The 16,596-nt window shown below is 40.3% G+C and overlaps 1 protein-coding gene across 1 annotated transcript in view; it reads left to right on the forward strand.

The window, feature by feature from the left end:
* Positions 1 to 16,596, forward strand: part of col22a1 (collagen, type XXII, alpha 1) — a 306,811-nt gene that overhangs the window by 159,400 nt on the left and 130,815 nt on the right. Inside the window, exons 14-16 of the mRNA XM_072246143.1 lie at positions 10,860 to 10,913; positions 14,629 to 14,673; positions 15,650 to 15,703. Coding sequence (XP_072102244.1) covers positions 10,860 to 10,913; positions 14,629 to 14,673; positions 15,650 to 15,703 — 153 coding nt within the window. The remainder of the gene's footprint in view (positions 1 to 10,859; positions 10,914 to 14,628; positions 14,674 to 15,649; positions 15,704 to 16,596) is intronic.

Consider the following 16,596-nt stretch of genomic DNA (forward strand, 5'->3'; position numbering starts at 1 on the left):
GATTTCTGTTTGTGAATTTATTCAGCAAGCCTCTTAAACATGGCTAAACAGGTATCAATTGATTACGTTCCTAGGTTTTGTTTTCTGCTGCTTGGACTGACTTCCTCATGTGAGTTCCCTTCTTGAACAGCATAGATTCTGGACCCCTTTTCTTTATATGTTAGAAAAGTCAACATGATCCATTAAACTTGTCCTTCAGTACTTCCATGCTCCCAAAGTCTTTGCCCCATCATGGAAGAAAATTTGAAGTACAGTATATATTATTTGAGTGATTTGGTTTTCATGAACTTGGTCTTTAGTAATTTTATTTTAAGAACAGTTAACAATTATCTTAGTATCATTTGCTCTCTACAAATCAATTAAGCTCACCAGATTGCACGCAAGTCCCAAAAAAATGTTATTATCCTGCTGAAAATCTGGTTCACCTGCAGGACAGCAATTTTATGCATATTTTTGGGTGTCTTATTGCCTGGTGGGAAATTCATCTCTTTCTTTTTCAATAAGACACTTGTTCTCGCTTTTTGCTGTAAATCCTTTTCCAAATAACATTTACAGTAATGCAACACACACTGCTCACTTTTTGTGAAATGTTGAACCTTGCTAGTCTGATAAGAAGTAGTTCTTGTTTATTCACAGAACAACAATGTTTTACCACCACGATTCCCCCAAAACTGCAACACTTAGAGGACCAACCCTCAAATTTTCCTGACGTGGACCTCTGGTTTTCTTTCTTTAGAACATAGAACATAGAATAGTACAGCACAGTACAGGTCCTTCGGCCCACAATGTTGTGCCAACCCTCAAACCCTGCCTCCCATATAACCCCCCACCTTAAATTCCTCCATATACTTGTCTAGTAGTCTCTTAAACTTCACTAGTGTATCTGCCTCCACCACTGACTCAGGCAGTGCATTTCACGCACCAAACACTCTCTGAGTAAAAAACATTCCTCTAATATCCCCCTTGAACTTCCCACCCCTTACCTTAAAGCCATGTCCTCTTGTATTGAGCAGTGGTGCTCTGGGGAAGAGGCGCTGTCTATCCATTCTATCTATTCCTCTTGTTATCTTGTACACCTCTATCGTGTCTCCTCTCATCCTCCTTTTCTCCAAAGAGTAAAACCCTAGCTCCCTTAATCCCTGATCATAATGCATACTCTCTAAAGCAGGCAGCATCCTGGTAAATCTCCTATGTACCTTTTCCAATGCTTCCACATCCTTCCTATAGTGAGGTGACCAGAACTGGACAGAGTACTCCAAGTGTGGCCTAACCAGAGTTTTATAGAGCTGCATCATTACGTCCCGACTCTTAAACTCTGTCCCTCGACTTATGAAATCTAACACCCCATAAGTTTTCTTAACTACCCTACCCACCTGTGAGGCAACTTTCAGGGATCTGTGGACACGTGCCCCGAGATCCCTCTGCACCTCCACACTACCAAGTATCCTGCCATTTACTTTGTACTCTTCCTTGGAGTTTGTCCTCCCAAAGTGTACACCTCACACTTCTCTGGGTTGAACTCCATCTGCCACTTCTCAGCCCACTTCTGCATCCTATCAATGTCTCTCTGCAATCTTTGACAATCCTCTACACTATCTACAACACCACCAACCTTTGTGTCATCTGCAAACTTGCCAACCCACCCTTCTACCCCCACATCCAGGTCGTTAATAAAAATCACGAAAAGTAGAGGTCCCAGGACAGATCCTTGTGGGACACCACTAGTCACAATCCTCCAATCTGAATGTACTCCCTCCACCACCATCCTCTGCCTTCTGCAGGCAAGCCAATTCTGAATCCACCTGGCCAAACCTCCCTGGATCCCATGCCCTCTGACTTAATGAATAAACCTACCATGTGGAACCTTGTCAAATGCCTTACTAAAATCCATATAGATCACATCCACTGCACTACCCTCATCTATATGCCTGGTCACTTCCTCAAAGAACTCTATCAGGCTTGTTAGATATGATCTGCCCTTCACAAAGCCATGCTGACTGTCCCTGATCAGACCATGATTCTCTAAATGCCCGGAGATCCTATCTCTAAGAACCTTTTCCAACAGCTTTCCCACCACAGATGTAAGGCTCACTGGTCTATAATTACCCGGACTATCCCTACTACCTTTTTTTGAACAAGGGGACAACATTTGCCTCCCTCCAATCCTCTGGTACCATTCCCGTGGACAACGAAGACATAAAGATCCTAGCCAGAGGCTCAGCAATCTCTTCCCTCGCCTCGTGGAGCAGCCTGGGGAATATTCCGTCAGGCCCCGGGGACTTATCCATCCTGATGTATTTTAACAACTCCAACACCTCCTCTCCCTGAATATCAACATGCTCCAGAACATCAACCTCACTCATATTGTCCTCACCATCATCAAGTTCCCTCTCATTGGTGAATACCAAAGAGAAGTATTCATTGAGGACCTCGCTCACTTCCACAGCCTCCAGGCACATCTTCCCACCTTTATCTCTAATCGGTCCTACCTTCACTCCTGTCATCCTTTTGTTCTTCACATAATTGAAGAATGCCTTGGGGTTTTCCTTTACCCTACTCGCCAGGGCCTTCTCATGCCCCCTTCTTGCTCTTCTCAGCCCCTTCTTAAGCTCCTTTCTTGCTTCCCTATATTCCTCAATAGACCCATCTGATCGTTGCTTCTCAAACCTCATGTATGCTGCCTTCTTCCACCTGACTAGATTTTCCACCTCACTTGTCACCCATGGTTCCTTCACCCTACCATTCTTTATCTTCCTCACCGGGAGAAATTTATCCCTAACATCCCGCAAGAGATCTCTAAACATCGACCACATGTCCATAGTACATTTCCCTGCAAAAACATCATCCCAATTCACACCCACAAGTTCTAGCCTTATAGCCTCATAATTTGCCCTTCCCCAATTAAAAATTTTCCTGTCCTCTTTGATTCTATCCTTTTCCATGATAATTATAAAGGCCAAGGAGCGGTGGTCACTGTCCCCCAGATGCTCACCCACTGAGAGATCTGTGACCTGACCCGGTTCATTACCTAGTCCTAGATCTAGTATGGCATTCCCCCCAGTCGACCTGTCCCTATACTGTGACAGGAATCTGTCCTGGACACACTTAACAAACTCTGCCCCATCTAAACTCTTGGAACTAATCAGGTGCCAATCAATATTAGGGAAGTTAAAGTCACCCATCATAACAACCCTGTTATTTTTGCACCTTTCCAAAATCTGCCTCCCAATCTGCTCCTCGGTATCTCTGCTGCTACCAGGGGGCCTATAGAATACCCTCAGTAGAGTAACTGCTCCCTTCCTGTTCTTGACTTCCACCCATACTGACTCAAAAGAGGATCCTGCTACATTACCCACCCTTTCTTTAGCTGTAATAGTATCCCTGAGCAGTAAAGCTACCCCTCCTCCCCTTTTTCCGCCCTGTCTATCCCTTGTAAAGCACTGAAATCCAGGGATATTGAGAATCCATTCCTGCCCTGGTGCCAGCCAAGTCTCTGTAATGGCCACTACATCATAATTCCATGTATGTATCTAAGCTCTCAGTTCATCACCTTTGTTCCTGATGCTTTATTGCAGCATCCACTCATTCAGCTCCATTACTTCCCTATACCTGAAAGAGTGCTGATTATATAGTGGCTTGTCCATTTAAGAGCTTCAAAGAACTCACCTGCTGACAAGATCTTGGGCTACATCAGCAGGGGAGGCTGCACTGACATCAACAGTTCAGTGTTACTCAGAAAACTCAGTGGTTCTTTTTAATCCTTAAAACTGAATCCATTACTTATATTCTTAGGATGACTTGCAATGTCATTTAAACTCCTAAAAACATGATGTGAAATGATTTCTGAGCCTTAATCTATATGCTCAGTTCAAACGCACAGGCATTTAACCAACAGCAATCGTCTTCCAAGGATTATGGTTTATGTGGACTTGAACAATTTCTGGACAGGTTTAGAGTTTGGGTGACATTATTATAAAATCGTAAGTCCTTCTCCCAATTGATCTCACAGAGCAATGCTATCAACTTACTGTTTTCTCAACACTGTTTAATTTAGCTTTCTCTTCTTTCAGTACTTGTTTGTACTGTTCTTTTTGCCAAATTAAGTTGAAATTATGCTGATTAAGATCATTCTAAAATCAGATGATATTTCAGGAAGAAGTGGGTGAATGAGGAGGATTCAGCAGTTAAGTATGATGGGAAAAATGTGATTTCTCAGCAGAGGACAAAGAACTGATTCACTGGTGGACAACACTGGGGAAATTGAGAATAAAGGAAGTTTGTCTTTAACAACAAATCAAGGTTAAATTATGCCTGTGAGGGCAATAGTATCAAATGACTGCGCAAGAAAAGCTGCTGAAAATTTTCAATGGAAGACATTTCAAGAAAAGTTTATTTTATTTGTATTTGCAAATGGAACTGCAGCATTGCTTCGACAGTTCTAATGTGCCCAAACTTGCACCACTGGTAACTGAAAGATCTCTAGGCCCAATTTACTTACATGTTACTGTGCATTTGAATATCACAGATATTGTTACTCACATCAATGCAATGTGGGAGTGAAGGATAGCTGTGTAGTGATTGACGTATAAATATTACACTAACTTTAGAGAGAGTTATAAGGAAAGAATGGCAATCCTAATTCTAGGATTTGAATTGTTGCAATTGGCCTTGTGTGTAAATTGCATACATTATGCCATTGTCTTGTGCATTCTGTCATCATTCAAGACGCCTAGCTCAACAAACTTCCTGAGTACTGCCTCGGTAAATCTATAGCCTTGCATTTTAGTTTTTATACCAGATTTTAACAAGCATCATGAATGCAGCAGAGTTTTCTTAGATGATTGACAACCAAAACAGAGACCTTTAAAGACCCCAGGTGGTGTTTACATTGTGCCTGAAAAAGTAGGTGGGGCTAACTGTGTCCATATAAAACTTGTTGACTATGGGTTGCTTCCCTTTCCCCAATTTGTCATGCCTTCTGGATTCAAAACTGTTCCAAGCAGGAGCCAAAGTAAATACCCTTCTCTTGGTGTAAAGTTTTTCACATCAGAATGTCCCAGTTATAGCTAATGATGTACTTTAAGTGCATTTTATCTGCGAGAATGTAAGAACCATGGGTATGGTTTTCAAAGCCCCATATATACTGTTAAGGGCCAGGTTAATTGTACTGTTTAGGGACTGTTTAGTGAAAGAACTACCTTGCTCACTTAAGAAGGGGCTGTGGGATCATGCAAATCAATGTAAGAGAGAAGACAGGAAATTGGTTTAACTGGACAAACACAGAACAGCAGCTCAATCTGTGTGATATATACTCTTTTGAGGATTCAAGTTAAAGTAGCTGGTGCATCACTAAAGTGGGCTTAAAGTTACTCTCCTCTAATCACTGGGGAGACATGTTACCACTGCACCAAAGACTAAACCATTAGCACAGCAAAAGAGGAAAGGAGATGTATTTTATTGAAGCATTTAAAGACGGGAGCAGTGTTCTGCAATAAAACCTAAATATTGAATATTCTTTCCTTTGAGATATCAGAATGAATGTAATCCGGTCATTATAAGACCATAAAGCATAAGAGAAGAATTGGGACATTTGGCCCATTGAGTCTGTCTAGGCCTTTCAACATTTGATAGGCTTCAATGAGATCCCCCTTTATTCTTCTGAATTCCAGAGTGTACAGGCCCAGAGATCCTCATATAATAACCCTTTCATTCCCAGAATCTTTCCTGTGAACTTCTTCTGAACTCTGTCTAATACCAGCACATCCTTTCTTGGATAAGGAGCCCAAAACTACGCACAATACTCCAAGTCAGATCTTAACATTGCCTTGTAAAGCCTCAGCATTACATGCTTTGTTTTATACTCTAGCCCTCTTGAAATGAATTCTAATATTGCATTTGCCTTCCTTGCCACCAACTCAACCTGCAAATTAACCTTTAGGAATCCTGCACAAGTACTCCCAAGTCCCTTTGCACCTCAGATGTTTGAATTTTCTGCCCATTCAGAGAAGAGTCAACTCTTTTATTCCTCATGCCAAAGTGCATGACTAAACACTTCCTAACACTATTTAATTTGCCACTTCTTTGCCCATTATCCTAATCCATCTACGTCCTTCTGCAGCTTCTCTGCTTCCTCAACACTACCTGTCCCTCCACCTATCTTCAAATCATCTGCATACTTGGCCTCAAAGCCATCAATTCCGTCATCCATATCATTGACATAAAACGTGAAAAGAAGCGGTCCCAACACTGACCCTTGTTGAACACAGCTAACATAGAAAAGGCTCCCTTTATTCCCACTCTTTGCCTCCTGCCACTCAGCCAATTGCATATCCATGCTAGTATTTTTCCCGTAATACCATGGGCTCCTATCTTGTAAGCATGCTCATGTGTAGCAAAGGCCTTCTGAAAATCCAAGTGCACAACGTTCACTGACTATCCTTTGTCTGTCCTGCTTGTCATTTCCGCAAAGAATTCTAACAGATTTTTCAAGCAAAGTTTTCCCTTAAGCAAACCATGCTGACTACAGCCTATTTTATCATGTGCATCCAAATACCCTGAGACTTCATCCTCGACAATAGACTCCAACATCTCGAAGAACGGAGTGACATTTGCAATTTTCCAGTGTGGAATAGGCCCTTCTGGCTCTTCGTGCTGACCACCTAGCAACCCCCAATTTCATTTTAGCCTAATTTTGGGATAACTTACAATGACCAATTAATCTACTAACCGGTATGTGTTTGGACTATGGGAGGAAACTAGAGGATCCAGAGAAAATCCACACATTCCGAGAGGAGAACGTGCAGATTCCTTACAGATTATGTCAGAATTTTCTCTGAACTCTGATGACCCATGCTGTAATAATGTTGCGCTAACTGCTAAGTTACCATGGTGCCCAAATACTGCAGAGCCCAAAATTAACTTATTTATTCCAAACAGGCATCTTTGCAAATTAAATGAGGAAATACTTCATGTTGTTACAATGACAAATAATATATTGGGTGAGAAGTGAACCAAGCTAAGGATTTTATTTTTTGAACTTGGCATTCGTCCTTTTAAATACAAAAATTATGGTACCCTTAAAATACTTTTCCAGGTTTGTTTCTTCAGTCACTGATATCCCTTTCCCTATATCAATGGTTGAAATTTAGTCACACTTTTACTCATTGATAGAGCTGGTATGAGGGGTATGTTTCTAGTTCTGTTCTTGCTTAACACTGGCCACAAAATGTTTGTCAGATATTCTACTTGTGTTTTTATTTTTCAGCAATTTTAAACTGCAAGACCCCTTACTGAGATTTACTATGGGGAGCCGCTATGCCCTGAAAGCTGACTATTCTACATTGACCATAGCCAGTTAACAAAGAGCAGATTTCTGCTTTATGCTAGAATTAGTGAAAGATACTCTACTGTAATGGGTTACAGTACTGTAATACTCTACTGCACTGCTGATGAAAGTGCTGTCAATGCAGAGTTTTCTTATTCTTCTTGTGATTTCATCAGCTCCCTTTTGGTGCTATGGTTCCATATTTCAAAGGCACAGTGGCTGGCAGGTTAACTGTCCCTCATATATCTAACTTGGGTGATGGGGAGGAAATACATCTCTACCAAAGGAGGCATAAGGCACTCCTTCCCTGCACTAGCCTGCATGTCACCCTTGGGCAAGGTGTAACACCTGCTTGGCCTCCCCAGTCAGGGTCATGTAAAGCCATGGGAGCAGGTGGTGGATGGTCATATGAACAGCTGGTACTTATCACAAGTCTTGGTTATGCAACCACTGACGCCATGCAGACAATTTCAGATGAGTGTTGGTAATGGCTAGGGTCACCTGTCTTGTAAAGGCACCGCCCTGAAGAAGGCAATGGCAGACAACTTCTGCTGAAAAAATTGCCAAGAACAGTCATGGTCATGGAAAGGTCACTATACACCTATAGAAATTTGCAAAAGTCTTTTGGTGTTTATTCTTTCTATTGCTGACCCCTCAATGAGGACTTGTGTGGGTTCTCACGACCTCCTCTTCTGGAAGTCCGCAATCAATTGCTGATATTGAATGCACAGTTGTCGTTACTACACCACTCAACCAGTCAATCTACTGTATCTCACTCCTGTGTGCCTTCTCATTGCTGGCTAAGATTTTACTAACAATGGTGGTGTCATATGCCAAGCTAAGTATTTCCTTTGTATTAGTCATAAATAGGGGAACCTTAAGGTATCAACGAAGGTTTCTAGAGGATATTTGCATCATTGGAAAACTCATCATTTATTATCCATTGCGGTCTGCTGTTGAAATGAACAACTTGGTAGCACATTTAAAAAGTGATGGAGATATGTCAGCCCAGGGAACGATGGCCAATTTCTCCAGCTGAAGAATATTACTAAACTAGACAGTCTTCTAGTTTTTAGTGCAAAAATTTCAAATTTCCAACTGAATTTAAATTTTGATTGGACTTGAATATCCAGCTAACTAATTTGGCAACTTAGTCTATGTCCTTAGAATGTTCAATACTGACAGGTTCCCAAACCTCAAATATTAACTGCTTCTCCTTTCATAAATGCTGTCCAATTTGCTAAGTTTTTAAAATCATTTTCTTCCCATCATGTGGCTTCAAAACACTTTTCAGACTGAATATCCCAAAGAAGATTGTCATAGTTTTTATTTTAACAATCAAGTTTGTGTGCCATTTTAACCTCTCCAAATCTGATCTTGAAAGATGAATTGATAATGAAGAATGCCCACCCTTTGTGTTACTTCTCCTTTTTCCCAGGCAGTATTTTGGAATTGAGCATGTTATACCTGTTTTCTGAGGTGACTGAGTTTTAGTAGGATCTGCACATGTTGCCACAGGTGGTGTTCGATTGGATGCTGAATGGATTGCTTGGATTTTTGCATCCCTCTGCTGGTTATACTTGGCCTCCATTTCTTGGCATTAGTGAGATGCCTGTTGGATTCTTGCCATTGAATCTAACAATGTTGGACAGCTAGAAGCATTGCATAAATTGTATTGTGTATCTTATCGGGAATTACTGAATTACTGGAATGAAATAATAATCCTGACACTCCTGTTTGATCATCCTGGGTAATTGTGTTTTGTATCTACTTGACAATTGGCCTGTAGCTTGTGTAAGCTGCATAATTAATTTTATCTTTAGAAGTTAATATTTCTTTTTCTTCCTGTTATGAATTAGATATTGGATTTGTTTGTTTTGCACTGTTTAAATCTCCATTTTGTTGTTGGGTTCTTCTTTGTAGTTTCACTGTAGAAATGCATTAAAATTAATTTTAAAAAGTTAATACTAAGAGTGCATTTTTCTCCAAATTAATTATATGGAAAAATAGTCAGAATATCATGAAACATGAAATTGTCTGTGAAATTTGTACTGATATAATTATCATTATATAATGGTAATTTATTGTTTCTGTCTTTTAACAAGCTCCCCTATCACCAACACCCCACCACGACTTTTCTCTCTCACACGCAAACTGTTGAAGTGAGCTCAAGCATTGTTGGCAGAGGTAGAAAGTAAATTGGTGAAATATATATAAAACAGCATGTTGGAACATATCAAAGGCTTACCTGATAGATTCCCTGTATTTCTTCACACAGGACAGTCATACAATAACACAGGTTGTTTCAACAAATGGTTCAAAGTCATAGAGTAATGCAGCGCAGAAACAGACTCTTTAATCCATGATGTCTATCTGTGCTGTTCCCACTTGCCCATCTTTCTCTAGGTCTGTTCTATCTATGCACATGTCCATTAAACATTGTGATTTCAGATGGTATTGCACATGCATTTAAACAAAGGGCTAATTATGGAATTACCCTCAGTCTTGGGAAAGCCCAGCTGAAGTGTGATAAAACATATGTCTGCTTTGAATTTCTTAAGTTATATACTGTAGTTGCAGACTTCTCACAGATCCTTTTGGAAGAAGCTTGTAAAGCATGTGTTGCCATCAACATAGAGAGTCTCAGATTCATAGTCTGCAGGCCAGCCCCTCCAGTTCAATTGCCTCATGTATTCCTAACTCTCATGAAATGTAAAGAAAAGCATTACGGTCCTGCCACATATAAATTTGTATTTGTCAAAGTAATCAACTTCAGTGTGAATGTTGCATTCTCCATCTTTTGATAACTGCTCCCTCTCTATCCATTTTCTCTTTCTTTCTGTTCATCCAGTTCCTATCACCATATCTCTTCCTCCTCCTCAACCCTCACATCTGCCTGTCACCCACACACTTCTCCGACTGGTTCCCCTCCATCTCTATTTCCATTCACCTTCCCTACCTCCCTCCCTTTATTCCATGTTCCCTCCTATCAGATTCCATCATCTTCAGTCCTTTGTCGCTTTCACCTGTGAGCTTCCAGCTTCTGGCACCATTTACACTCTCCCCTACCCATTCTGACTATTGTCGCTCCCTCCCTGCTTCATCTGCCAGCTCTTGCTTCACCCATTCCCTTCACCTTTTTATACCTTTATCTTCTCTCTGCCTTTCAGTACAGGTTACCCAAAATGTCAACTGTCCTCTTCCATCCATAGATGCTGCCTGACCTGCTGAGTCACTCCAGCATCTTCTGTGTTGTTCTAGGTTTTAACATCTGCTATATTTTATCTGTATAATTAACACATCTGCTGCTAATAAACCCCTTTTTTTAACAAAATAAAAATCGTGCAGGAATATTGTTCCCAATTCTCTTCTCGGTTCTGCCAACCCTGTTGATGTTGGAATGTGGTTTAATGAAAGTGAAATCACAATTTTCATAGTCACACACAAACAAGTTCCTACTTTGAGGGTGAACAGAGTACTGTACATAATTGTTTGTTCTTACTTTAGTTATTAAACTGTTCATTATTTCCAATAGGGAGACCAGGGTTTTCCTGGAGAACAGGGTTTCCGAGGTGCAACTGGACCACCTGTAAGTTGACACATTGGATTTACTGTTTTTGTTGCTCTCCCTCACTGTACGTATAAAGATTGGGCGAACTTTCTGTATTAAATTTGACGATGAGTTGAATATTTTTAATCTTTCTCACCCCTGTTTTCTTCTGTCCATCTTTTCATCAATGATCAAGTCTTTGCTGATATGGATTCCATGCAACATCATGAAAGGCACCCAAATCTAGAACTGACATTGGACAACTAATTTCTGCACAGTAATACTCTAGGGTTCAGTTCTTTATTTTATACATTTTATTTGACCTTCAGAACCAGGATACTTTTCTACATTTTCTTATATCTGTCCCAAATGTTTATGTAACATAACTGGAGGCAGAGAGATCAAACCCACATTTATTTGGGCTTTGAAGTCTTCATATTCTGTAAGACCCAGCTATTTATACTGTGTGTTTGATCGATTTTCCAATGACTTGTAACAAATACTTGTTTCAGTTTATATGGAAGTATTTGCATATTTAATGTTATTAAGTATTCAATGATGACTAGATATCCTGTAATTTGAGCAGAAAGTTGTAACTTACAGCAAGTGTCCTTGCACCTTGCTGTGGTCAGGAGGTCCGTCCTTCATCAACTCCCTGAAGCAACGCTGTCAGAAATTTACTAGGCTTCACATCATGTAAGGTGGAGGGAAGAAGAAGGCTGCAATGAGGAAAATTGCAGTCAGCGTGGCTCATCATGACACTGAACCCGGCCTTAAATAATGAAGATGTATATATGTCATCATTTCCCATGGCTTGATCAGCCATAGATGCCTGCCGCCACACTGTGAATTCTGCAGGTCGATATAGTCACCACTGCTCTGAGGGGAAGAAACTGACACCTCTGAAGCCAGACTAGAGTCACCTCCTGTCTTGTTATCCACTTCATTCAAGACAATATACCACCAGAGTCAATGTCTGGTGATGACTAGATAAGAATATTTTCATTCTAAGTCACTTCAGAGGTAAAACAAAAGATTATCTACCAGAACTGAAGCCTTGCTCATAAGGAACAAGCTCCAGTGGATAGGTTACTGTATTGAGGTTCCTCAGTAGTCTCTCCCGCCTAGTTCTCTTCTCCCAGCTCTCTATTTACCAATGCTGAAACTAGACCAAAGGCACATTTGAGGTCAGCTTCAAGCATGGAAACATCAACAACCAAGATCCAAATAATAGATATTGAACTGGAATGGTGGAAGAAGGGAGCAGCCTAATGTAGTAAATCCCACTCCACTAAGCAATGACTAACACCCAATGCTGAAAATATGCACCCAGAATGAAACTTCTCAGTCACCTGAAGACCTACCAAGCATGATGAACATCACCATGATCCTGACGGACTGGTGTGGCTGGCTACAGTGATGCTATAATTATAGAGGCATCGGGAGTAATCTTTCTCACCATCTTCTGTCTGGATGCACCCTGGGCTGCTCTCTGCCAAAATGAATGCAATCAGCCTACATTTTCAGATTAATGACTCTATTGTGACATCAATGTGTCCCCAGAACAGGAGAAAGCAAAAATATCCAAGGAAATAATATGTCCCAGACTTACAACAGAAGCTTTGGAATTTCCTGACCAAAGCCAGAAGATTCGGAACTCTGCTGATCCCACTAAATGATCCTGAAAATGCAATACTTACATATTGGACCTCTAAGATGGCTGCTGATAGCTCACTCACAGACCACCTATGGCACTGGGTCCAATTTTCAGAACTTCATTCAATATTTTCTAGGAAGTTAGGGTCTCCACAATGAAGACGTATAATAGAATGTCTAAGTGAGACAAACAAGGTCTGCTTTTTATTTCTGAATATTACCCAGCTGGGATAAAATGCCCTTGCATGGTTTCACAGCTGTCCGATTAAAACAGTCAATGAAACTACATAAATAGTTTATCTTGTCCGTCCTGTGCTACCAGTTTAGATGGTTCTACCAAATCTGTGTGACAGTTTCTGGTAGTCAAAAAGATAAGAAATCTGACTAAAAACATCAGTAAAAAATACATTTTCTGTGGTAAATTGTGTTAGATTATTGCTGCAAACAGTGAAGGAGCAGGTGATCATTGTAGTGTGTTGCAGATGGAGTTCCAATGCCCATACAGCTGGCCCGGGTGAGAGATTGGATCACTCTTGCAACTGAGTTGACCTGAAGAGCTTGAGAGCAGCTTTAGGCTAGGCAATGGAATCCTGGCCAGGAGTGAGTCACTGGGGCTCAGGGCTTAGCATTTTACATAAGCCCTGAGCGAGTCGCTGGGCGGTGAAATCTGGGACCTGAGCAAATCACTGGGTGACAAAACCTGGGCCTGGAGTGAGTCACTGGACAGCGTGGCCTTGGCCTGGGGCCTTTTGCAGCAGCGGTGCCTGGCTCCTAGTGCGAGGTACAATGTGCTATTTAGACAACTTAAACAGTGGCCCAGATTGGAGACAAGAGCCCATTACTACTCATTCTCCATGATCTTCACTCCTCTCTCCCAGGCGCTGGAGCCTTTCACTGTTCTGCTGTTGGGGAGATTCAAACACCAGCCCAATTAGACTGAAAAGACAGGGTGTTGGTTTGGATGAGAGCTGATTTGGTTCGTTCTCTGCGCTGATCACCTCCATGGTGCTGGGGCTATGAAGACTGCCCCGGCTGCTATCTTCCATGCTCACTAATACGATGAACTGATAAGCGAGGCTTTGGGCCTACTTTGTGCTGTTCTGACGTTCGGATTTGAGAACTTAATGCTGGCTTGGAATGCTGTTGCTGTTATTCGCTTCAATTGTTTGCTTAATTTTTTTCACTTTCTCGTGCATCGAATGTTGGTCTTTTATCTTTATTTTTATTCTATTTTTCTTTAATTGGGCTCTTCTGGGTTTCTTCCTTTGTGGCTACCTGTGAGCAAGAAAATCTCAAGGTTGTATAATTTATACATTCTTCAATAATAGATGAATCATGAATATCCTTTTTATTCCAAAATCTTTCCACTACAACAAATAGAAAGAAGGACCAGAGACACAAAAGATTCTGCAGATGCTGAAAATCTTGAGCAAAACACACACACAATGTTGGAGGCGCTCAGCAGGTCAGGGAGCATCTATGGAGGGGAATAAACATTGACTGTTATCCCCCTCCATAGATGCCCGACCTGCAGTGTCCCTCCAGCACTTTGTGTGTGTTGTTCAGAATGGATCCATATAAAAAAATCTATCAGACCAGCTCCCTCTCTAGATCAGTTCCATCAATACCTCTTCTCTCTCCTATTCTATCAATCTACTTGCCAGTATATGAGTTACAACATCTTAGAATTGAAAATTAATAAAACCAGAGCAGTCCATTATAAACTTATCTTCCCTTTTTCTGATCCTGTTGCTTAACGTTCTTGGACTCTGAGCAACAGAGATTTAAGATTTCATTTTCCATTTTTTTTCACTGGCCATAAGCTTATTCTCTCCAGTCATATTTATGTAGATTATTAACCTGATTGGGAAACATTATGTATCAAATCATGTATGATTTTTTGAAAGCAACGTTAGCAATGTATTGGAGATTTTATCTTATGAGAAATAGGCTGGTGTAAATGGATCATAAAGTTATTGCTATTTAATTGCTTGTTGCATGTTGCATATCAACCAATAGAAGTGGCTTTAATTGTTTAATTGCTTGTAGTTTTTTAAAAAAAATTAGTATTATTGTTCATAGTTATTTCTATTCCTAGGGTATAAAGGGTGATCTGGGCCAGAAAGGATCCCGTGGAGAGAAGGTACAAGGAGTTTTCATGTGCAAACCATTTCTAAGTAACTTTTATATTAACCCCCTAAATTATAGAATATTATGGCAAAATCTAGAATTCAAACCTAATCACAATTCCCATCATTACCTAACTGAAAAACAAACAAAGGATACTGCAGATGTTTGTAAACTGATAGGGACACAGAAAGTTCTTGGATATGTATTATTTTAGGCAGCATCTGTAGATAAAACAAGAAGCATTAACATTTCAGAGCATTGACTTTTTGTCAGAATTTGGAAAAATAAGAATGCACAACTGTACATTAAGATGAAAAAAAGCAGCAGTTTTCACGGTCACTTTTCTCCAGCTGACCCATAAATTGCTGGTCCCATCAAAGTGAAATTAAAGTCAGATCAAGTCAAGTAATGAGATTGTTCCTCCTGCACCAAGACTGGTTGCTATTTTACAAGCTAATGTGGTCTAAGGCAGTGTTTTCTTTATTTTTAACCATACTTTAAATTATGACTATGATATCTGGAAATCAAAGGTATAGTTCTTCCAAGGATAGAAGCATGGATAGAGGTAGAATGACTCTCATTGTAATAATCCTCCCATGTAAGAAGGAAGTTGTATTGGGATCTTCAAGATCTGAAAGTGTTTTGACAATTTTAGGATGTAGATATTAATGGACAGAAGAACAATAATGAGGAAAAGACCGAAGCTCAGTAAATGAAGATCAGTGGAAAGGTCTGAAGTAGCCAGTTCACAAATAACTCAGTGTATGGCTCAGAAGGTGAACGAAAAGACAAGTTTTGGCTGTCATTTGCATTCACAACCATTACTGTGCTTATAATAAGAAGATCTAAATAGAATTCAATGCCTGAACAAGTCCAAATTAAGAGGGATTAAAATATTTTCTGTAATATAAAACCTGACAGTGATTTGCTTTTTATCCTTACAAGTTACTGTGCATAAATTAAATTTAATACTGTTTTCCATGCCTTAGGGTGATCATGGTCTTGATGGATTTCCTGGAAAAATCGGTCTTCCTGGAGAAGTGGTAAGCTGCTTATTATTCATCGTCAAAGTACTAAACCTCTGCTACCCCTTTATTATTAAACAGAATGTGCTGTACTAGACTTTACCCTGGTGACCTGCAGCTACATTTAGTATTTCAATAGGGTTAGATGACTGAGCTACTTCCTCAGACGTGACTGTTGATGCAGGTGTTCGTTACGCCAGAATATGCTTGCAGTGACATGATGTATTCCCACCTGAGCATGACATCATTCCCCAAATAATCCAAAATTCCTGAGGGCGAATTAAAAACATAGATTTTGCTGAGTAGGACTCATTGCCTGTAGTCACGAATGGAAATTTAATTTTCTCATTCTTACTTGTTCTGATACACTAGATGTGCCAGCTGATAACATTGTCCAAATGATTGTACCAGGGCCTTGTAGGTGTGTGGCCCAGATGAGCTCCATCCATTAGACAGCAAAAACTCTGCACTGATGCAAAGCCACACCTGCATATATTAGCCTGTCAAGGGTCTCATGCTTTTTCAGTTATTCTAAATGGTCCCTGCTAAATATGAAGTAAAACTTTCATTTTGTTAGCTTTAAGAAAGTAAAAAACTGAAACATGTAACACGAGAGTTGTGCAGTGCACAACCCTTGTCGTTCCACATCGATGCCAGTCATTTTGGCTATTAATAATAATCTAATTTGCCTAGAGGTACAAACAATATTGCTCAAAATTGTGCTATGGAATCTTAGCATATTTGTGTTCCTTCTATTAGACTTCTTGTGGAATCCAGTAGTAGAGCAGACTGACAGATTAACCAGCTGAAATCTGTTAGTAAATTCAGGATTTCTTAGTTCATAGACACATGCACCAATACCCTGAACTTGAGAGCAGATGCTAACAAAACCATTGATCTGTCAATGTAAC

This window comes from Mobula birostris, chromosome 1 (genome assembly GCF_030028105.1).
Source record: "Mobula birostris isolate sMobBir1 chromosome 1, sMobBir1.hap1, whole genome shotgun sequence".
NCBI lineage: Eukaryota > Metazoa > Chordata > Chondrichthyes > Myliobatiformes > Myliobatidae > Mobula > Mobula birostris.